Here is a 23530-nt window from a genome sequence, read left to right on the forward strand (position 1 = left end):
GCACATCACATGCATATTTTGTTGTTTAATAATTCCAAATCAATTTTTATCCGATTAATCGATGGTACGATTGGTAGAATAATTGTTTCTAAAAGTATGTAATAGCTGCTGTCATAGTCACAACTTATCATGGTGTATCATGGACTACCATGGCGTACCATGGAACATCATGGTTTATCATGGCATCTTGGAGTATAATGTATAAAGTCATCGTATCGTAGTATCGTATCGTGCTACAGTATATCATGGCTTATCTTGTCATATCATTAGTAAGTCGCTATCACTGTGCATCATGGAGAGTCATGGCGTATCACACATTATAGTTGTATGTCAGGGCGTGCCATATGTTACACGTTAAATCAAAATCAAAAGAACTCAATCTTTATTGCTATCTTTGCAAGGTAACAGTATAACTGTCCAAAAATTAGGTTTCCCAGGGGAAAAAAAAGAAACTATGAAACATAAGCTCATTCATCCATAAATAAAAGCAACCCAGTCCCTGATAAAAGGCAGTAAAACTAATAAAAAGAGTGCTGGTAAAACATGTTTTTAAAGTGGCGTAACATGTCATCGTCTGTCATGGCACATTATGGAGTATCATGGTGGTTGCTTGACTCACAGGTGGGTTGGCTCGCTTTTTTTTCCCACCGGCTGCCTCGGCTTTGGTGAAGAGGCAGTTGAGGGCGGCCAAGGCGGCGTTGGCTTTGGCCACTTTCTTGTTGGGCCCTGCCCCCTGGAACACCTTCCTGTCCACCTCCACCTGACAGTCACATGTTCACATAACGATTGTGTGTGTGTGTGCGCGGTTGTGTGTGTGTTACCTGTATGATGAAGCGTTTGTGGTAACTGGCGCCGCTCTCTGAGATCAGCTCGTACTTGAGGCTGCGACGCTTCTCATTCAGCTCCATGACAGGATTTTTACCGGCCGCTGTCAGCATTGGACCAGGAGCTTTGCACTTGAAAACAAACAAACAAAAGAACACAAAACAGCAAATATTATTCTGATGTAGCCCTTTTGTGAGAAATATAGTCTTTTAATGGCAAAATAACATGTTTTTAAAGCATTTCAATAAGAAACTGCCACTTTCCCGGACAAATCTAGCATGTTGGTGATTTATACACAAATATTGAGCAAATACTGTATATGCTTTTCAATGGCAAAATACAACATTTTCGTGATCTAATACAGTCGTGACTTGAGATGAGAGTTTAATTCGTTCCGTGACCACACTCTTGACTCAAAACACTCATATTTTAAAACATCTTTTCCCACTGAAATGAATTACAATACCATGAAGTAGGCTTTACACGATCAGGATTTTTGGGGCCGATCAGCGAGTTTAAAAACCGACAACCGATAACCGATCCAATCACAAGATGGAGGAATGTGTCTATTTAAATGAGCTGTTCATTTACTGTATATACTTGTGTACTTAATTGCTCAATAAAATATATTTACAATAAATAACGTACAACCCCAATTCCAATGAAGTTGGGACGTTGTGTTAAACAAATAAAAACAGAATACAATGATTTGCAAATCATGTTCAACCTATATTTAATTGAATACACTACAATGACAAGATATTTAATGTTCAAACTGATAAACTTTATTGTTTTTAGCAAATAATCATTAACTGAGAATTTTATGGCTGCAACATGTTCCAAAAAAGCTGGGACAGGGTCATGTTTACCACTGTGTTACATCACCTTTTCTTTTAACAACATTCAATAAACGTTTAGGAACTGAAGACACTAATTGTTGAAGCTTTGTAGGTGGAATTCTTTCCCATTCTTGCTTGATGTACAGCTTCAGCTATTCAACAGTCCGGGGTCTCCGTTGTCATATTTTACGCTCATAATGCGCCACACATTTTCAATGGGAGACAGGTCTGGACTGCAGGCAGGCCAGTCAAGTTCCCGCACTCTTTTACTACGAAGCCACGCTGTTGTAACACGTGCAGAATGTGGTTTGGCATTGTCTTGCTGAAATAAGCAGGGGCGTCCATGAAAAAGACGTTGCTTGGATGGCAGCATAGGTTTCCCCAGTCCCAGACTATCGTACTACTCGCTTGAAGTCTCGGTGCCCCTTGCACAATGGTCATTGCACCGGACTATTGTAATATTAGTCATTCGAACTGCTCTAAGTGCTAGAGGACAATTGTCAAAAACAAAAACAAAAACAAAAATCCATGAAAAAGAAGTTGCTTGGATGGCAGCATATGTTTCTCCAAAACCTGTATGTACATTTCCGCATTAATGGTGCCTTCACAGATGTGTAAGTTACCCATGCCATTGGCACTAACACAGCCCCATACCATCACAGATGCTGGCTTTTGAACTTTGCGTCCATAACAGTCCGAATGGTTCTTTTCCTCTTTGGCCCGGAGGACATGATGTCCGCAATTTCCCAAAACAATTTGAAATGTGAACTCGTCGGACCACAGAACACTTTTCCACTTTGCATTAGTCCATCTTAGATGAGCTCGGGCCCAGAGAAGCCGGCGGCGTTTCTGAGTGTTGTTGATAAATGGCTTGTGCTTTGCATAGTAGAGTTTCAAGTTGCACTTACGGATGTAGCGCCGAACTGTATTTACTGACATTGGTTTTCTGAAGTGTTCCTGAGCCCATGTGGTGATATCCTTTACACATTGATGTTGGTTTTTGATGCAGTGCTGCCTGAGGGATCGACACCGCCGACATTTTATTTTTTTTTCTTAAATAACTTCATTGGCCATCAGATTTTTTTGCTCGCAAGTAAAGGCAAAAATAAACAAATAAATAAATAAGTCAGGTCACTCGTATCTCAAATCACCACTTTATAGCCACGAGCTTGTTTACATCATTCATTTTAATTGCAAGATATAACCCTTTAATGCAAAATCCTCATCTTTTGTATTGATATTAGGATTTTCTGAGCAAGTAGTGTTTTAATGGAAAAATATAACATTTTAAGCAAAAGACAATTTTTTTGTGGACTTTCTTGAGATAATAGTGTGTTTCCAAGGCAAAACAACATTGTAACTCTTTGTGAACACATACTGTTTTATTTTTGTTTTCTAACAATTTCTGTCTTTTCAAGGTTTGTGAGTTTCTCACCTCCTTTGAGTCTGTGGAGGAAATGATGGACATTGTGTCATTCTTTCTGTCGCCATCTGACTTGTCGTCTGCGCCCAGCGAATCTGTATCGCCATCGTTGCTCAGCACGTAGCCAAGAGCTTGCAATACCTTCACACACACACCCACACAAACACACACGCACAGTTCAAGGAACTTTCGGTTCTTGTTATTTGTAGTTGCTGGAACTAAAGGATCCAATCAGATATGTTCAACTCAGCAGGCTGTGCCCCAAATATTACTGGAACTCTCAAAATTAAGAAACCCGTAGCAGGTTTGGTCAGACAACACTACACGACATTTATTATGATATCACCGTATCCCGTCTTTTACGATCACTGGGCTTTATCTTTATCAAACACTGTTGGGGAGGTGTGACCAAAAAACGTGTAATCTTGCACCGCAACCGGATACAACCGTTACCATAGGGACAACAATTTGTAGACAAACAATGGGCAATGATGGGAAAAAAACTACAAAAAGAGGAGAAAAAAAAAACAACAACTTGTCACTGCGTGCTCAGGGAGGTGACATTTTGGGCTATCCATTCAAGGATGAAAATTCGGTGCTTCGCTAATCTCAAGGGACCACTGTACTTGGAACTATGCAGTTTCCGCTTTGTGGGTGTCACTCACTCACCTTGAGGGCCAGCTGCATCTTAGCGTTTCTCTTGGAGCTCCCGCTGGCCCGGTAAGTGCTTCCCTGGACCTCTACCGACATGGTGAAGATGGGCGCGTGCACTGGGCCCGACTGGGACAGCAGGCAGTACTGCAGACCCGACTGGATCTGGTTGAGGCGCATGAGGGCGTTGTTGGGGTGGTTGGGGTCCATCGTGCGCCAGTCCAGCACTGAAGGGCCAGAAAGAACAGAACTTTATCAGTGGGTCCAAATGGATTCTGAATGCGTGTTATAATTGGCTATTAAAGCATGGCTATGGTGTGCAACTGTCGGCCTCCTTTTAAGTGACCTCCACCGCCAATGCTCTCAGTAAGCTCTTTTTAATGATGACCACAATTAGCACCGTCAAGATGTGTATTTATGTGAATAAATAGCTTTTTCTTGGGGTTCTTGGGGCAACTTGAAAGTTTATGGTAGTGTTCCCTACGAGCTCTGTCATGAATAGTGAAAATCACAAAAAGTTTTACAATTGCCTTTAGATGCCACAAGATGGTGGCAAATCATTACTTTTGTTTAATTGAAGCTGCTCAACTCACTTCAACATAGTTCCTTGGCACCAAGATGCCAGCAAAGCTCTACTTTTGTTAAATGAAGCTCACGACATAGTTCTTTGGCACCAGTATGCCACGAGACAGTGGAAAAGCGCTACTTTTTTTTTCTAAATGAAGCTCCTTAACCCACTTCAACATAATTCTTTAGCATCAAGATGGCACCTGAACATAAAAACAGCTAAAATTAGATGTTCAGAGAATAATTGAGGACATGTTCCCAAAGAAAATCTGTCCTGTAAATCAGCAAGTCGTGAATATGCGGAGGGATCACTATATCCATATAGCACATTTCCACACTAAGACCCAGTAACTAGGAACGTTAGGAGGACATTTGTGTGTTTGCACAGCAGGAACTATTGTCTAAAATTAGTCACGGTGTAATTTATGAGGGTTGAAAGAAGACCCTGCTTAGGCAAGAGAGTACTTTTGAGAGTGCCAGGAGTCTTTGGCTGAACTGATTGGCTGGTTGGAACCTTTTAGTTCCAGAAACTACAAGTAATAATAATAATACAAATTAAAATAATAATAATAATTCATTTTATTTATAGGCGCCTTTCAGGACACTCAAGATCACTATACAAACATAGTTAAAAGAAATCAAGCAACACAACAAAAATAACAGAACATAATTAAAATGGCAAATGTTAAAGTGAATAGGCAATGAATAGTTTGGATTTGAAGAGGGTTAATGAGTCTGTGTTTTGGAGGTCCGGTGGTAGTGTATTCCAAAGATGGGCGGCACTGACGTTGTTTATGTGTGCTTGGAAGAAGAGTGTGCTGTTGAGGATGACACCCAGACTCTTAACCTAAGCGGAGGGGAAAACAGAGGACTTATGAAGGTTAATGGAAAAACTGTAAATTTTGGAGAGCATGGACTTGGTAGCTAAGAGTAGGATTTCAGTTTTATCGGTGTCGAGTTGTAGAATGTTGGATGAGAACCAGTGTTTGGGTTAAGAAAAGCAGTCAGTAAGGGAGGAAGAGTGGCGGTCAGTTTGGTAGAGAGGTAGAGGCTGGTGTCATCCACGTAACAGTGAAATTCTAAGTCGAAAATTACTGAAAATATTGCCAAGAGGTAGGATGTTCGTGATAAAGTGGATGGGGCCTGAGACAGAGCCCTCGGGGATACCAGAAGAAACGGGACCAGAAGAAACGGGGGATGGATGAGATTTGAATGATTTCATTTAAACAAACTGGGTGTGGCTGGACAGGTAAGAACTGAACCACTGGAGGTGTGTGTCTATGTAATCTCAATGTGGTGAAGTCTGTTCAGGAGGATGGTGTGAGAAATGCTATCAAAACTTCCAGTCAGATCAATGAGGATGAGGATGGTGAGTTGAGCGGAGTCGTCTTCTGTAGTGGGAATGTGGGACCAAAAGAAGAACCTACAAGGGGAGTAGTTGTTTCAAGAGGTCTAGGAAGCTTTGGGGTTTGGAACGCTGAACCTATTTGATTGCAAATGTGTGTGTTTGTGTGTGTGTGCGTGTAAGTTGTAATTGGCTACAAAAGGCTTTGAAGTGGTTTCCTCAGGCAACTCAGTGAGAGAGTTTTCATTGGCAGAGCTTCTGTTTGATCAGGATAACCACAGAAGACCTTACTGCCCTTTTAAAGACCCTATAAAGCAAAAACAAATATACCCTCTAAATTGGACACACCACAGAGAAGTGTAGTTAGCAACTCTGCAAAATTGTAATTAAAAAAAAAAAAATCGAGTAAATAAAAGGAGGGTTCAAAATCTTCAAACTTAAGACAGGTGCTCCACTCTGAAACACTATGGGTGTGTCAGCTGAATGTGGCGAAACCACGCTGTTATCAACTGTTAACTGTCAATCAAATACCACTACTTTAGATAGCAGTGTATACCGTAATTTATCGTGTATAATGTGCACCCATGTATAATACGCACCTGCAAAGTTGACCTCAAAATTCTGGAAAACACTTCTACCCATGTATAAAGCATTTTTACAATGCATGATTTTGCTTCTACCAATATAATCAAAACATGAAGTATTACCTGTAATTTGTTAGTTTTTTCAAATAATTATTCTCAAGTTAAGCACTTTATTTGAAGACGTAATACTTTCTTTTTATTTACTTGCTCTTATTTTGATATTCACAGCCCTACTTTTATTTAGTCAATGAGAAAACACACAGTTGTGCTCATATTTTTGATTACCCAGGCAGAATTTGTATGATGGGTATAATTCTTTAAAGAAAACTTGAAGGGCCAGGCGAAACATTTAATTTTATTTTAATGGGATTCAAATTAAACTGTCAAGCATTTCAGAAAAGTATTATCATTCAACAAAACATAACCATAAAAAAATTAATGATGGTTGTTGTTCAATCATGGCTGATTCTAAAAAGATTTGATCGTGACAGCCCTATTCAAAACAGAAACAATAACAGTAAGGGGGCGGGGGGTGGATGAGCATTTATGTTACATAAAACATGGCATGTTCAGTTAATAAAGGTTCCACGATTTCCCAATCCAAACAATGTGCCAAAACTTTGTGTTTGACTTGAGAGATTCTTGTTGTGATGATGATGATGATGATGATGATGGCAAAAAAGAGCCAGACGCACCTCTCATTCTCTTCACGAGGTCTCTGTCTTCCGGGCCAGTGTCATTCCGAGGCCGCTTCTGACCACCTGCGGCACGGAAACACGACATTAAATACTGCACTACTACTATGACTACAACTACAACACACAAACGCACACATGCACACACACACACACACATGTACCTTTTAAGAGCTGTAATGAAAGCTTGTTGGTGGGGAGACGATCCATGTTTAAGACCTTGTAAAGCTGGCCAAAGGCCAGGAGTCTTAAGGCATGCTGCAAAAGAGACACACACAATGTAAATTCTCACTTTGTTGTTTTATAACTGTCTGATGTGAAGGAGGCAGGGTTCTCAAGCTATTTAGGCAGCTAATAAAGCTTGGTGTGCTCTGAGGTGAACGCTAAACTTTGCACAGCCTGTCACATTCAATAATTTGTAGTATGAGAATAAACTTGTTCATTTTAGATAACTCACGTTTTTTGGATTAGTCATTTAAGTTTTGATGTTACAAAAAAAGTCTTGTTTTTTTGGGGGTTTTTTTTACTAGCCATTTTTTTTAAATGAAAAATCTGGAATAGTATGAGAATAAAACTGTTTAATTTCAAGATAAGTAAGAACTTTCTAAGGAATAATTCGTATTAATATGAGAATACAATTTCATTTTTTCGAGAAAAAAAAGTTTCTAGTTTTGCCACTCAAAAGGTAGAACCAGCATCTAGTGTCCTGACCTGTGCGCTGCGTGTCATGGCGTCGGCCTCTTGGACTTTGAGGTCGAGCAAGACGTCTGTCGGCTCCCTCTCACAGGGGTCCCGAATTCCTGGACCTCCTGCACACAAAAACTGAATCAAATCAGTGCCACAAACATTGCAAGCATGTTCTAGAACAGAAAGCATAGACAATATGAGATGGTCATCGAGCTTCCTGCCTTCACTTCGAATCTCTAAATCAATGGATCGGATTTGATGGCACTCCACCATCTGCTCTGTGCGAAGGCACCCATCAAAAATAGAATCTCTTTATAAAAAGGAACCCTCACCATCTGTCATCACACTCTTCATATCAAGGTGAAGATTGACATAGGGTGTAGATTCACGAAAGGTGTAGATTGACACAAGGTATGGATTACCCCAAGGTTTATATTACCCACAAGGTGTAGATTGACAAAGTGTGAGGTTCAGTACAAGGTTTATGTTGACAAGGTAAAGATTGACACAAGGTGTAGATCAGCACAAGGTAAAGATTGACACAAGAAATAGATTGACACGGGTTAAAGATTGACAAAAGGTATAGATTAGCCCAAGGTATAAATTGGTAAGTTTTTGATTGAGACAAGGTAAAGATTCGCAAATGTGAAGATTGCACAAGGAGTAGATTTATTATAGATACATTTTGACAGAAGGTGTAGATTACCATAAAGATTGAAATGAGGAAGATTGACACAAGGTATAGATCGATATAATGAATAGATTAACACAAGGTACAGATCGACACAGTTAAAGATGGAAAAAAGTTATGAATTGATACAAGATAAAGATTCCCATAAGGTAAAGATTAGCATGCACTGTATATTGACAGAAGGTATTGATTGACACGAAGTGTAGATTAACATAGGTAAAGATTGACACAAAGTGAACACTGCCTGGTGTCGATTGACACAAGGTAAATATAATACAAGGACTATTTAGATTGACAAGTTACCTGGAAGTAGGATCCCAGAGGCAATGCACTCCATGACGCGCCTCAGTGCCTCCCCTGGCCCCAAAGGGCGACTGCAGGTGGTGACGGCCTTTTGGCAGATGAGCTCCAGTGGCTGAAAACACGCAAAAGTCAGTCAGCGTGCTGACATTTGGCAACAATAATCATTTAAAAAATGTTTTTATTTGATTGACAAGCAAGCACCCATTCTTTAAGTGGCCTCCACTCTGTCATTGTGTTGCACATGTCTCTGAGGAGCCTCAACACCACCACACAACATTTGACATGTGACACTCTGGCCTGCAAATTCCACACAAACATACAAATCATAGGGAATCATAGTGTATGGCAATTTCTGTGAATCGTATCATAACTGGAGTTGGGGGCTGCACAATTAATTGAATTTTAATCGTGATTACGATTTTGGCTGCCACGGTTAATTGAGCCTGAGTGTCGGCGAGTTTTTACATTTAAAATGCAGGCACTGCTGCATATGAAAAGTGCTTCATTTGCAGCAGTGCCTGCAACCTAGTCAGCCACCCACCAGGGGGCGAACATATGGTTAAGGCTTCATTACACACTGGCACCATGCTGTGGGCCAACTTAAAAAAAAAAGAAAATAATTAAAAATAAAAAAAATAATTAAAGAAATGCCTAAAATGGCATTGATGTCCAATGTAGTAATATATGAAGCTTTTATTTTGAAGTTGGCCCTCTCAGCATGTTGGCGGAGAGGCAGCGTGTCACGGTAAGACACTATTAACACTTGTTGTAGCGGCTGCCTTGACTTCAACTTTTCGGCTGGCTTGATCGCAATTACAAAATCGCCGGGAGTAAATAGAGAAGGAAATCTCAACTGTCAAGTTCTCTGTTGTTTGTGACCATGCACAACTGACCAATGGTCAAGAAGAACAATCGAGACGTCTTTGACAATTCACTATATTGACAGGGATTTTCAAATGAAAAGTCGGTGCTTGCATCTTCTCACCCGCTAGAATTCTGTTCAACAAGCTGGTCAAAAACTCCACAGCCACCTCTCTTTGATGCTTCCATCCCACCAGAGGTATGTCATCAGGACTGCCTTTCCATTTTTCATCCTCCTTAATGCCTTTCTAATTTCCACCTTACTAATCATTGTCATTTCCTGGTCCACCACACTTGGCTTCTCTACTCTTCCTTCTCTCTCATTTTCCTCATTTATCCACTCCTCAAAGTATTCTTCCTATCCATCCAGCAAACTACTGGCAACAGTCAACCCATTTCTATCGCTATCCTTAATCACCCTAACCTGCTGCACATCCTTCCCATCTCTATCCCTATGTCTGGCCAACCTGTATCGATCCTTTTCTCCTTCATTAGTGACCAACCTGGCATACATGTCATCATATGACTCGTTTGGCCTTTGCCACCTCTACCTTTGCCCTCTGTCGCATCTCAATATATTCCTTTCTCAGTGTTCCACTTCTTCTTAGCTAACCTCTTTCCTTGTATGATTTCCTGTACTTTGAGGTTCCACCACCAAGTCTCCTATCATTTCCTTGCAGAAGATACACCAAGTACTCTTCTGCCTGTCTCTCTGATCATCTTGGCTGTCGTGATCCAGTCTTCTGGAAGCTCCTCCTGTCCGCCAAGAGCCTCTCTCAGTTCTTCCCGAAAAGCCACACAACACTCTTCCTTACTCAGCTTCCACCACATGGTTCTCTGCTCTGCCTTTGTCTTCTTAATCTTCTTTCCCACCACCAGAGTAATCTTACAGACCAACATCCTATGCTGTCGAGCCACAATCTCCCCTACCACAACCTTACAGTCAGTAACCTCCTTCAAATTACATCATCTGCTCCAGATGTAAACCACCCGCGTGCTTCAACATCCGCTCTTGTAGATCACCCTAGGTTCCTGCCTCTTTTGGAAGAAAGTGTTTGCTACAGCCATTTCCATCCTTTTTGCAAAGTCTACCACCATCTGTGCCTCTAAGTTCCTTTCTTGGATGCTTACCCATCACTTCTTCACCACTGTTTCCTTCACCAACATGTCCATTACAATTTGCACCAATCACGACTCTCTCTCTCTGTCTGGGATGCTCAGAATTACTTCGTCTAGCTCCTTCCAGAATTTTACTTTCACCTCTCGGTCACATCCTACCTGTGAGGCATAGCCACTAATTACATAATACATAAGAACCTCAGCTTCACATTTTAGCCTCATCACTCGATCTGACACTATTTTCACCACCAAGACATTGCTAGCCAACTATTCCTTTCAAATAACCCAGACTCCATTTCTCTTCCCATCTACACCATCGTGATTACAATTTTGATCAATATAATTGTGATTAGGCAGCACGGTGACCGACTGGTTTGCACATCTGCCTCACAGTTCTGAGGACACTTGTTCAAATCCGGCCTCGCCTGTGTGGAGTTTGCATGTTCCCCCCGTGCGTGTATGGGTTTTCTCCGGGTACTGCGGTTTCTGCCCACATCCCAAAAACATGCATGGGAGGTTAATTGAAGACTCCAAATTGCCCGTAAGTATGAATGTGAGTACAAACCGTTTTTTGTTTATCTGTGCCTTGCGATTGGCTGGGAACCAGTTCAGGGTGTACCCTGCCACTCGCACAGAGTCAGCTAGGATAGGCTCCAGCATGCCTGCGACCCTCGTGAGGATAAGCGGTACGGAAGATGAATGAATGAATGATTGTGATTATTATTTTGGCTGTAATCATGCAGCCCTCACTGGAGTGAATCAAACGGTATTGTAATTGGAGTGAATCGTATCGTAACTGAAGTGAATCGTATCATAATTTGTTTGAATCGTATTGTAGTTAGTGACTCACATCCTAATTGGAGTGAATTAAATTGTATCCTAATTGGTATGAATCGTATTGTAATAGGAGTTTATTGAATCATGTCACAACTGAAGTGAATTGAATCGTAATTTAAATTGTAGAACATCGCATCTTCATCAGAATGAATCCTAATTGGAGAGAATCGTATTGCATCATAATTTGAGTGAATAGTATTGTATCACATCGTTAACTGGAGTGAATTGTACTGTGTCACATCGTAGTGGGTGTGATACGCATTGTATATATCGTCTATGCAATAAATGGTATCCTACTACAGTATAATTGGAGAGATTCATATAATGATGGCAGTGAACCATGTCGAATAACTTTGTAATTGGAGGCAATCGTATCATATCAGATTTTGACTGGAGTGAATCATGAATAAAAAGAACGCATTTCAGAGGTCATTTTCAAAGCTGACCTGGAACCAGTTGGCTCGTCGTAGCGCAGCCAGTGCCGCTCGGCACTTGTGTCCGTCCAGGACGCCTCTGTCCTCTTCGCTGTGTGGTGTCACATCTGTGTGAAGGCCTCCCTCTGGAGGGAAAATGACCAGCAAGAGGTTGAACGTCAAGAGGAAATGATTAGGCACAAAGCCACCAATCTTACCAATCAGCTGGCGGCTGGTAAAATTCCAATTATAATTAATTGCATTGCATCATAGTATATATGCATCATATGTGATCGTAATTAGAATGAATCATATTGTATCGTAACTGAGAGCATTGAATCGCATTGCATCATAACTCGAGTGACTCTTATAATATCGAATTGTAATTGGACGGAATTGCATTGTATTATTATTTTAGTGAAAAGTGCATTGGAATGAAGTAAATCGTAATCGAAGTGATCGTATTGTATCTCATCGTAATGGACCATATGCATGTCAACATACAAGTATTAAGCATTTCCAGTGGAAAGCTTAAGTTGGGGATGAGTTTCCGGTGTCCATTGAATTCAACCTACTGGGACGCAATCTGGCAGCAAAATAAACCAATTCTTTAAATGTGAGGTAACGTGGGGCTGTGTAACAGGTATATTCAATAGCTCGGTGCTAGTACTTTTCGAGGTAGAAAATGTAATAAAATCTTTTTACTTTTTAAAGACAAAGTGATAGCTCCTCCAGCCAAAACTGCAGTGTGCCGGCCCGTTATGTTTATTTTTTATTCACTTTTTATTTTAACACATTTAACAGTGACCCGGTTCTACAAAGGAAACGGGAATTTCATCAGCGCAACAGCAAGAGTCTCGGCGGACAAAGCTCCACACCCTCTTCCTTTCTCTCCCCTCGCTCAGGATTGCTTGGATCCAGCTGAGTAAGTGACTGCTAGCCGTCATGGAGCTCCGCTCACAGGTGTTTGAGAAATTCTCAAGCCTTGAGAAACATTGTTTATCCAATATTGTTATTGTTTTATTATTTGTTGTATTTTATGTTTTCGTAACCCCAATCTTGTTGTATTTGCACCATCCAATGACAATAAAGTCTTTCTATTTCGTATGTTCAATCATTATGTACAGCACTTCCTTACAGCTCCGTTTTTTTTTTTTTAAAGTGCTCTTAAACGTATCATAACTGGAGTGAATTGTATGGTATCTCATTCTATTGCAATGTTATTTTGAGTAAAACGTAACCCACCGCTATCAGACAGAATCGTATTTAATTGTGTCGTAATTGGAGTGAATCGTAACAAGAGTGGCTCCGTGTGTATTTTTAAGCACAGTCAGCAGTAGTTCTGAGATCAGTCATTGGCGACGCAGCACATGAACGAAAACGAAAAGGAGGGGGGCGCCATATGTTTTACCAAGGAAACGTTGACAAACAATCTGGAGAGAAGATACTGTACCTGGGGCCCTCATGTCCAAGGAGGTGAGGGTGATCTTCAGCGTGAAGCAGGGGGATTTGGTGCTGGACACCAGGATGGCCCCCTCGTCCACGCACGAGCGCACATCGTACTTGTCCTCACTCAATGCCTGTGATTTATTAATACATCATCATTAATTCCCTCTTTGTGTTGAAAGAAATTGTATACTGACAGTCCATGTTATTGGAGCTACCCGCATCAGCTGTGTGAATTCGGCTAAAATGACAACTTCCTCAATTTTTTGGGAAAATTTCTTTTTTTCCACGTGCTAGTAAAACTTTTTTTTTTTCTTTTTAAAATGTATAAAAAATTTCACTGTTGCACAGTAAAACTGTTTCGGCCTAAAAGGGATCCAGAGTCTCCATTCTTATTGAATGGAGACTGAACAGCTGAACAGGACTGGTTTATTTAAACTACAACAACAATCGTTTTCTCATAATTCTTCTCTTCTCTAATTGAAATTTTGTAATCATATTTTTTTTTTTTTTTTTTAAATAATACTTTCACGCAAAAAATTTTTTTGTTGCTGTGCAAAAAATTATTCTCAACATACCATCTTTTAAAGCAAAATTACAAATTTGTTCAAGTAAAATTAAAAAAAGAAAACATTTTCCTTGTAAAATTACAACTTTTCTGAAATTACAATTACTTTCTTCACAAAATTAAAACTTTATTCATGTAAAATTACATCTTATTTCACATTCTGCAGTGTACACATTTATTCTCATAGTCAGTGTCTTCGCAAAATTATATTTTCTTTTACGTAAAATTACAGCTTCTCTTATATCTTGCAGAAATGTGTGATTAAATTATAATTTTTTTTCTGCTGAAATTATTTTCCATTATTATTTTTTCGTAAAATTATATTTTAAAAATAAAATCAAAACTTCTTTGTAGTATAATTTGCACAATACTGGCTACCGTTGGAGCATCGTCATCACGATGTACATGTGTGCAAATTAGTGATGGGCTTTGGAGCTTGTGACACTCTTCCTGAAGCGGAGTGCTTCGAAACGCTGTGTCGGCGCTTCTATCAAAACACCAGTGTCTCGTGACCGATGACGTTTGAAGCTTCGAACATCATCGCTGTTTCGCTTCGCGCTTCATTCCTTCAAAATCTATCAAAGCTTTTCATTGGCTCATGGCGTTTCAACGCATTCTGAGCCAATGACAGCTTGACAGGTTTGACAGATTTGAGTGGTTTGGTGCCATTCTAGCAGTGTAAGATGCATCATTATGCTTCAAAATGGGGCTGTGAGGAGACAGATTTGGAGAGTGAGAGTATTTTGGCAAGTCAACCATACAAGTCCCCAAATGACAAACCATTATCTTTAAAGGTTTTCCTTAAAAACACCGCACACACACACACACACACACATACACACAATTTTTTTTCTGAATTCACACACCATGATCATTTGCAAAGTAGGAATGATCTCTAATCCTGTTAGGGACTTTTAGTACGGTTTTTAAATAAAGCTCAAAGATTTAAATAAACCCTTAACCACATTTAACTTTTAATATAATTTGCATGTATTCTTTGGGTTAATCTGGAATGTGTTTTAGAGTATGGGGGAGAGCATCTGAATATTTTATTGTAATGACGATATAATCATTATTTGGTATGAATGAACAAAACACTTGAATGACCATAGAGACTTTTCGGAACTTTTATTGCTGTCATGGGAAACAGTGCCAGTGCTTCAGTCGTGCTCTTTAGAGGTTGCTATGGCGTCAGTTGTCCACCATATGTCACCATCACTGAAGCCATGAAGCTTTGAATCTTTTTCGGCACAATTGTTAGGAAAGCCCCAGTGCTTCATGAGGCTTCACTTGCCCACCACAAATGTCACATCACGGGGTCCAGCAATGTTGGTGTACTGATATGCAGCAAATCAACTGTAATATTAATAAGCAGGGGTGCACATAATTTTGGTCTGGTGTGGCGCCATTTGTGGGAAACTTTCTTATGGGCCACAGGCTCGCAGCTGAGCTCAACGAAATTGAGAAAGGAACAAATCAGTTAATTAAGTGATTCCATTCAATACGTTCTCTCAAAAGATTTGTTCGTTTGAACGAGTTGTTCGTGAATGACAACACTACTTCAGCCCCGTCTACCGCTGCGCTCCCCAATAAAAACAAAACAAAACAAAAAACGTACTTGTACGCAAAAGCACACTGATACAATCAAATAGGGTGTGCATTTAATATTTTCAGTGCGCACCACTTATGTGTGCCCCTGTTAATAAGTGACCAGCAGAGGGACCTAGTTGGACATGCTAGTAAGACTAGCACCGATGTTACGTTAAATTATAACTAGGCTTTACACGATCAGGATTTTTGGGGCCGATCACCGATCAGCGAGTTTAAAAAAAACAATAACCGATCACCGATCCGATCACAAGATGGAGGAATGTGTCTAAACTTTAGAGCATGATTCGACAGAATGGCAGCATGTTTACGTCCAACCGTTCGTGCTACCACTAGCTTGCTAGGCTACATAACATTTTATTGCCTGCTTGCGAGCCGTATCGTATTAAAAGCACGTGAACATACCTCAAGCAAGCCTTAAACCAACGTCCTCTCCTGTTCTGAGCACCGGTGACCACCAACACACGTTTTTCCCCATTTTGTCCTTATAATATAGTCGGCACGATCCACTCTTGTTGTCGTCGCCACAGTAACGAGTGTATCCGGTCGCATTCGAGTTGACAAGATAAAGCCCAATGATCGTAAAAAACAGGATGCGGTGGTATCGGAATACAAGATTTTATTGCAGTGGTCTGACAGTGCAATCGTGAAAGAGCAAATTTGTCTTTGAGCTTGATCCAGGCATTACGTGTTGTCTATCTCAGACTGTCAGATATTTCCAATATTATGTCAAAAGACACGCGAAAAGGCTAAAAATAAACTAGCTTTTGGATTCAAATATACTGTGCACGCGGAGGAAATGTCTTTTGCGGGGCCGATCAATGCGACTTATGACATTAAAGCCGATCACCATAAAATGCTAAATATCGGCCGATACCGATCAGCCCGATAAAAATTGGTGTAAAGTCTAATTATAACCCTTCAAACCACACACACTGCCCACAGTGCTCTATACTTATGTTCTTGTATAATAACTATTAATGAGGACACTAGAAACAATTACATGGCTGTATTTATTGTTTTGATCTTCAGAATTTAACGACCGAATGAATGTCACAACAGATTACATTTGGGGTAAGTGGGGGGGCTATGGCATTTATGAAGTGACAAACTTAGGTGTACACAACTCAAATATATATACTAATGCATTGTAAAAACACGTGTAAAAATAACTGATTAAAATAAATGAATAGTGTTAGGAATGTGCTAATGATTATACAGTATGACTGGTAAACTGAAACCTATAACCTGCTTTATACTACAGTGCATTTACAGTATACAGGTAGATGTCATACAAATTACTCAGTACCCTTCTGTGCTCTACTGAAGCTATTAAACTATTCCAAATAATACAGAGCGAAAAACTGAAATGTGTGCAGGTCTTCACATCACGAGTATGTTATCCTGTACTTTTTTCACATCTCCATCTATATTGCAGCGTTAAACAAATTTGCAATGTCATTTTTTTCCAATATTGTGCAGCCCTAATCCAAATTTACCAACCATGCTCCATACTTGAATCTGTGTTGGGTGTTGCTAATCAATTATCGATGGTCTATGAGGTGAGAATGGTCTGTTGTAATGGTACCTGTATTCTTTTGGGAAGGACGGCACAGATGGTGTAGAGCAGAAGCTGGGTGGGCTTCCATTGACACATGAGCACTAGCTCCAGGTCTGTGTCGCCCTTGATCAGTAAACCCTTGGATAGCAGACCCACTCGTGTCACGCTGCACAGTGTCGATGCCGTGTCCAGCCTGAGGATGTATGGATAGCACCGTCAAATCACGTCAACCCACCATCATATGGCTGTCAACCTGCCATTGACCTACCCTCAGTCCACTGCTAACCAACCATAAACCCTCCGTCAAAACAAAGTCAACCCACATCAACTCACCATCAACGCACTCCCAACCAATCATCAAGGCTCAGTCAAAACACAGTCAACCCATGTCAACCCACCATCAAACTACTGTCAGCCCACCATGGACCTACAATCAACACACTGTGAAGTCACTATCAATCCACCGTCAACCCACCATTAACCCAGCGTCCATCAGCCCAGCATCAACCCACAGTCAACCACCAGCAACCCAGCGTCTAGCCTTAGGACCCACTGACACCACCATCAGCCGACCCTCAAAACATCGTCAACCCAACGTCTGTCCACTAAGCATCAACCCACCAGCAACCTACCATCAGCATATTTTTCACACACACAGCAACATCCGACTTTGCACACCAGTTTATTTGCTGTGTGAAACAGGTTACGGGGACTCACTTTGTGCCGTCAACGGCGTAGTGGACCACTTGGTCCACACAGGCCTCGTCGATGGCAATGCTACCGGGGGAGCTGTTGAGCCCGTTCAGCCAATCGGAGACCTTCTTGAGGGCAGTTTCCACCGTGGACACCAGAGTCTGGATTGCCTCCAGGTTTTCAGGGTCCGGGTAGATGCTGGCGTGCTTGGCCATGACATAGCGGTCGTCACTGGCAAATGATCGCTGAGTAAACATGTAGTATGCTATGTTAGCTTCCTAGCTGTTGACTGACTCACTGCTTTGTGTTAGTCACTTTGTCACACACAAAGGTCGTGTTTTAAGTTTAGTTTTTTTTACCGCCGACATCATCTTTATTGAGTTTGCAAAATGCTTTCACTCACATACAAAAATAGGCAGAATGTTCAACAGATTGGGTGGGGGGTCTAGACCCCATCTGTGTGAGAGGCTCACCATGTTCAGCCAGCATGTGTTGGTCAGGGGGTCTAGGTGAGGACTAGGGTCTCGCCACACGCTCTCGTCATGCAGTCTGTTTGGTTAGTTGTGTAACTGCAGCAGAAGTAGAAGAGAATGACACTATAATGAGTAACACACGAGTCATTGGCATTGATCAGATCACTTCAAAATGAGCATAAAATGGCTGCTTCAAATCAAAATTGTAGACTGTTTGTTTTACAGCACGGGTTCTTAATGCGTTATTAGGATTCCCACATAGTATTCAGGCAAGACATGTCCAGCTGCAACATGATTGGCTTCTGTGTCGCAGGAAGGGCAGGCGACGCAGATGTAACAAGATGACCATCCCAAACGTATCACATTTGTACAAAATGAAAACAAGGCAGTTTGTTATGGTTTAGGATGGGTCAGGGTTAGTTGGAAACATTAACACATGCTTCTTTTCCCTTCTGGAAGCAGTAGCACGTGTTCTGTCGGGATACAGCAGCCAAAATTACCGACATCCTTTGTCTTTTCGCGCATGGATTCCTGTGACTTTTGGTTCTACTCATGATAGACATGTCTACCACAGTTTATGTTGCCAAGTAAAAGTGGCTTTAGGGGCTCATTTTCAAAACAATTCTGTGGGAGCAAGGATTGCTAGAAGTTACCCTTAAAATGGGTCTACTCATGTTAGGTACTGTATTCCTACCAACTTCCACACTGTTAAGAGAAACTGTTTTTAGGAGCTGAATTTTCAAAGAACTAAGGAACGAAGAAATATCAAGAGCAGGCCATGTGAAACTTTCAACATGCGAAATTATTATTATTTTTTTTTAGTCCTTAACCGAGCTCCTGCAATTCTGAAATGCTCTACTATTCCCTTCTTAATGTTAAAATCATAATTTGTTTGTGACATTTAATAGTAATAAACCAAACACGGCTGCTTTAACGCCAGTAAAGTGTGCTTAAAAGTCATAAAATGTGTCACTGCGCTGCTGTTCGGCGACATTTTACACGTTTTTAGTCGTAAAATGAGCTCATCTCATTGGCTTTGCATCACACATATTTAGTACAGCAACAAGTTTTTCTTGGATGGTACATCGATCACACCTGCTTCACACCATCATTTTGCTGAGTCATCAACAAGAAGGACTGCTGTTTGTTAATGGCGAGGATGACAAGGTTTTGTTTACTTTTAAAAATAGCACTGTTGTCTCCCAGTATGCTCAGCCTTGCAATTTAGCATTAGTCATCTGTGTCTAGTATACGTGATTCAAATCTGGTACCAATCGGACAAATATATTAGGAAGGAGTCCATCTTAGAATATGCTGGTATAGCGTCTGGGGACTTTTTTGTGGGTGCTCTCATGATAGGCATCAGAGTCTGACATTAAGCATTTTTGAGTGATGGCCAAGTTGCGGTTGCCCTGCTAGAACCAGTACTGGCCCCATGTATTCATGAAATACGTAATTTGTCACTAGGTCTTAGTGATTATTTCGTATGTGGCTTCTTTATACAGTGCTGTATTATTTAAGCCCCTTTAAGAAATTATTAGTACAATTGTATTAATGGTTATTAAAATATTTACTTAGCACTGACATTCCAACAAGGCACATTATATATTTTTTCTTTTATTAAGGCAGTGGTCCCCAAGCTTTTTAACAACACTGTCTTCATGTGAAGAGATAGTTGTCATTGTTGTAGCTGTAGTTTACACCATAGAAATAAAAAAAAACAACATTATATTCAATATCTATCATTTACACACGCCGGCCGTATGTCGTATTTCAACAAGTGTTACGACATTAGCGACACAGTGCCGTAAAGTGTCATGGTGTTGGTGCCCGTTGTCTTACTTCTATGATGAATAGAGTTCTTGTTAACACACTGTTGTTGTCCGCCCATTATTGGACATAATAGTCTGGCGATGAAACTTCACTTTGTGTCTCTGCCCTTGTTCCTCGCCACCATTTCATGGTCCTGTTGCCGCTGATATGAAACTATTAAGGATAGACAAGTTGGTCTTGAAACAACTCCTGAAATGTCCAAATTTACTCTAAAATGGCAGGCGAGCAGGTGTCTTTTAGGCAATGGCTTCCTGAGACTTTTTTTGCGGGTGTACTTATGATAGACATCTCTCTTGTAGCGTATATTGGTGTTGGATCAAACGTAATTTATTTAAGAAATAAATCCGCCGAAGGTGAACGCCTGCGTTCACTTCCGGGTTAGATCGATTTACGGTTTAACGTCACAATCAAACTATCTTTGTCTCGTAAAGGGCACCACGTCTCTTTTTTATGTGTAAAACTGATGAAAAGTGACGAAAAACGTCATCAGTCTCATAATCTGAAGGTTGCTACATTTATGAAATATGAGTCCTCGATTACAGAGGTTTCTTGTGACTCTTCTTGAGACTTAAAACACACACAAAACACAACGAGTGGAATTTTATAGACTATTTAATGAACTCTATGAGGGATCTAAAGGGAAACACACAGAGGAGTCTAACGACAAAAAGAAAACTACTAATAAGGTTAATAGAAAGAAACTGGCATAGGTAATGAAAGAAGGACATCGTGTGTGGCTGGAATAAAAATGAGCGTGAATAATTTATACCGTGTTGAGCTAGTACAAAGTTGGAACTTGTGTGAAGCTGCTGTTTTACCCCAAAATTAGGCACTAATTTTGTACATTCTGGCAACGATTGTTGTGCTACTCATGACCGTAGAGAAGCTGGTCTTTGGGGACGGTCTTTCACCTTGCATCTCAGAAGGAAAACAAAGCAGGTTTGGTTGAAGAAGAAGATGCACAAAAATAAAACAAAAAGGCGGGAGAAGAAAAAGGGAAGTTATTCGTCACGCTTTCGGTGGGAGAGTACGACCGTTCCTCTTCCTGCCTTTTCTCGGGACCCGCTAGTAATTTCAGAGAGATCACGCTTGGGTGGAAGCGTATCTGGTACTTTTAGCAGCAACTGCTCTGATTGCTTAGCGGTGACCCACGTAGTTCGGGAAGCCAAGTCTCCATCACAGGTTTGTGTTGGTCAAACCGCGTGTTCGAACAAAGAAATGGGAAGGGGGTTGGCCGAGGCCAGCCCCACCCCGCAGCGGCTGTGTGGTTAGAAAGGAAGAGTCAAGAGGCAAGACACAAGAGCGAGAAGAGGCTGAAGCCACAAGTTAAATACTCCGGGGGGTGTCTAAGGGACGGAGAAACTGGAAAAGACCACGCCCATCGACCTGAATTTCGGTCTAAAATTTAGCCATACAAATGGTGTAGAAATTATATATTAATATAAAATACTCCCAACTTTGTACACTGACTCATAGATTAAGGATGTAGAATGATTGTTTAAACTTTAGTCTTTAGTCTATTGTCCAATACAACATTTCGTACTGTTTGGCTTCAAATCAAGACGAACAGTTCTCAAAGTCTCACAGCTGGAACTGTAAAGCTGAAACAATGACACAGACATCAAAGCACACATTTGGAATATTTCTGCAGAGTTCGTAAAATATCAAAACAGACATTTATCTTCAGTTAAAGAAACTTAGAATGAAGAGTCCACAGGTCTGCAGTAACTCTCAAACACCAGCGGGTGTCGCCTGTGTCCCAGCAATTGTTCCTAGTGGGCGTTTGGCGGCGCCTTGCGTGCATGTTTTAATATTAAAACAGATAGTTCATTGCTGTATTTGAGTTCCTGAAAAAGGCAGTGATAAAACTTAACTCAAGGACCGGGTGTAATAGTTCAAGCTATGGCATATCCAACTAATAAATCTATCGTTGTCGATCTGTCCCAGCTTGGTCTTTTTGGAGAGGGAATCTCCCAACCTTTTGGTCGCCATCAGTTCTGCACATCAAAAGGGTCTTTGATGTCTGGAATGCGATTCGATGGGGAGCTGTTAATTAGTTTAGGGTCCAACTGACATACACCATGCGTCCTTTGGTGGCAGTCTTGCACAGCGGGTCGGCTTGGAAGAATATAGTTTATCAAGTTGTTGGTGGGGTTACTGTGGCAACATATGTCGCCAGAGCACCTCCGCTACACTACCAAATTTCATTTCACTAAGGTAAAATAGCTTAAGTGGCTGAATTTTAAAAAACAAACAAAAAAACCCACTAAACTGCCTCAGTGGAAAGGTAGAAAATATTAGTCCCCGACAGTTTCATCAATTGACACTAAATTACATGGTTAATGCCTCATATTGAACAGAAAGTTGGCCCTTTTCGGTTGAAGAAGCCATTTTGATCGAATTCCAGGGCTTGGCAAACTCCTACTTGGGAATTCACCCAAATCGGAAGCAGATAATTGACCGATGGACAACGGGGCTAAATTGAAATGCATTTTTTTCCCCAGCCTCGGCGCCGCTGGTTTCACAAGCAACAAATTGACTCAGCTGTAAATGTTTTAATTTAATATATTAAATTTAAATTTAATTTTATGTAAGACATAATTACACTTACTAAAAATGTTCATTTGGAAAAGGGAGGCGTTTATTTCTTAAGAATGACAAATTGATGAATGGAGTCGATTAGAGGCCATTATTTGTGGAAATTGGGTGGAATAAAGGGTGCGCGTTTGGAGGTTGCCTTATTAAAAAGAAGCAGTCTTATAATTAGTCTTTCACACTGTGCTACCTCCATGTGAATTCCTCTCTTAGAGCATCAGAGGTGTATGCATGTGGGAATTTTTCAATGTTGCCAGCGAACAAAACAAAGTCGCAATCGTTGCCAGTGTCAACATTTTTCCAGGAGCGTTTGAAGTTTTTTTTTCTTTTTCGTGTGAATTTGGTGGAGAGTAGCAGTGACGCAAGCATGTGTGCGGAGGAGGCAGCACGGGTTCCCACTGGAAAATTTATTTTTCCAACACACTCTACAGTCTAACATGCATTTTTATTACCATGCTCAATTGTAAAAGATGGGAAATAGGCCATAAGCCAACATTAAAACCAAAAATCCTTCAAACCAAAATGGCCGACTACCTGTGCGTTTCACAGTGCACATTCAATGTTGTTTTTCGTGCGTCCTGTCATGATGAACGTGTGCCGGATTTTGTGTCAATAATACCCACTGGTGCCGGATGCTAATATTTTGTAACACTCCAGTGGGGGTTGGGGCATTTCACGGTGAATCATCCAATCCCCAACTGCGAAAGTTCACGACATGCCATCTGTCTAGTACACCCAGTTCAAATTAAGTGACTGTTGAGTTTTCAGATAGGATTCCAAAATTCCAGAAAAACAACAACTTTGAATCAAAATGACCGACTACCTGAGAGTTTCACAGCATAGCTACTTTATTGATCCTGTCACGTTAGATTAAAACCTGACAGCTCTTAGCATAGCGACACATTTCTATACG

At 40.7% G+C, this 23530-nt stretch overlaps 1 protein-coding gene across 5 annotated transcripts in view; it reads right to left on the reverse strand.

The window, feature by feature from the left end:
• The window catches only part of LOC133475745 (spermatid perinuclear RNA-binding protein-like), a 29754-nt gene that overhangs the window by 2000 nt on the left and 4224 nt on the right, over positions 1–23530 (reverse strand). For 3 of the 5 annotated variants that reach the window (XM_061769094.1, XM_061769092.1, XM_061769093.1), the window contains exons 2-15: positions 18190–18285; positions 17741–17961; positions 17051–17216; positions 13294–13420; positions 11874–11986; positions 8812–8907; positions 8611–8722; positions 7641–7738; positions 7094–7187; positions 6930–6995; positions 3757–3965; positions 3100–3228; positions 822–956; positions 620–760 (exon numbers count right to left, since the gene is read on the reverse strand). In XM_061769094.1, the coding sequence (XP_061625078.1) occupies positions 620–760; positions 822–956; positions 3100–3228; positions 3757–3965; positions 6930–6995; positions 7094–7187; positions 7641–7738; positions 8611–8722; positions 8812–8907; positions 11874–11986; positions 13294–13420; positions 17051–17216; positions 17741–17961; positions 18190–18192 (1710 nt within the window). In that variant the 5' untranslated portion in view covers positions 18193–18285. Of the gene's footprint in view, positions 1–619; positions 761–821; positions 957–3099; positions 3229–3756; positions 3966–6929; positions 6996–7093; positions 7188–7640; positions 7739–8610; positions 8723–8811; positions 8908–11873; positions 11987–13293; positions 13421–17050; positions 17217–17740; positions 17974–18189; positions 18286–23530 lie in introns of those variants that run through there. The other 2 variants (XM_061769091.1, XM_061769095.1) reach the window with 2 other exon arrangements.

Source organism: Phyllopteryx taeniolatus, chromosome 3, assembly GCF_024500385.1.
Source record: "Phyllopteryx taeniolatus isolate TA_2022b chromosome 3, UOR_Ptae_1.2, whole genome shotgun sequence".
NCBI classification, from domain to species: domain Eukaryota; kingdom Metazoa; phylum Chordata; class Actinopteri; order Syngnathiformes; family Syngnathidae; genus Phyllopteryx; species Phyllopteryx taeniolatus.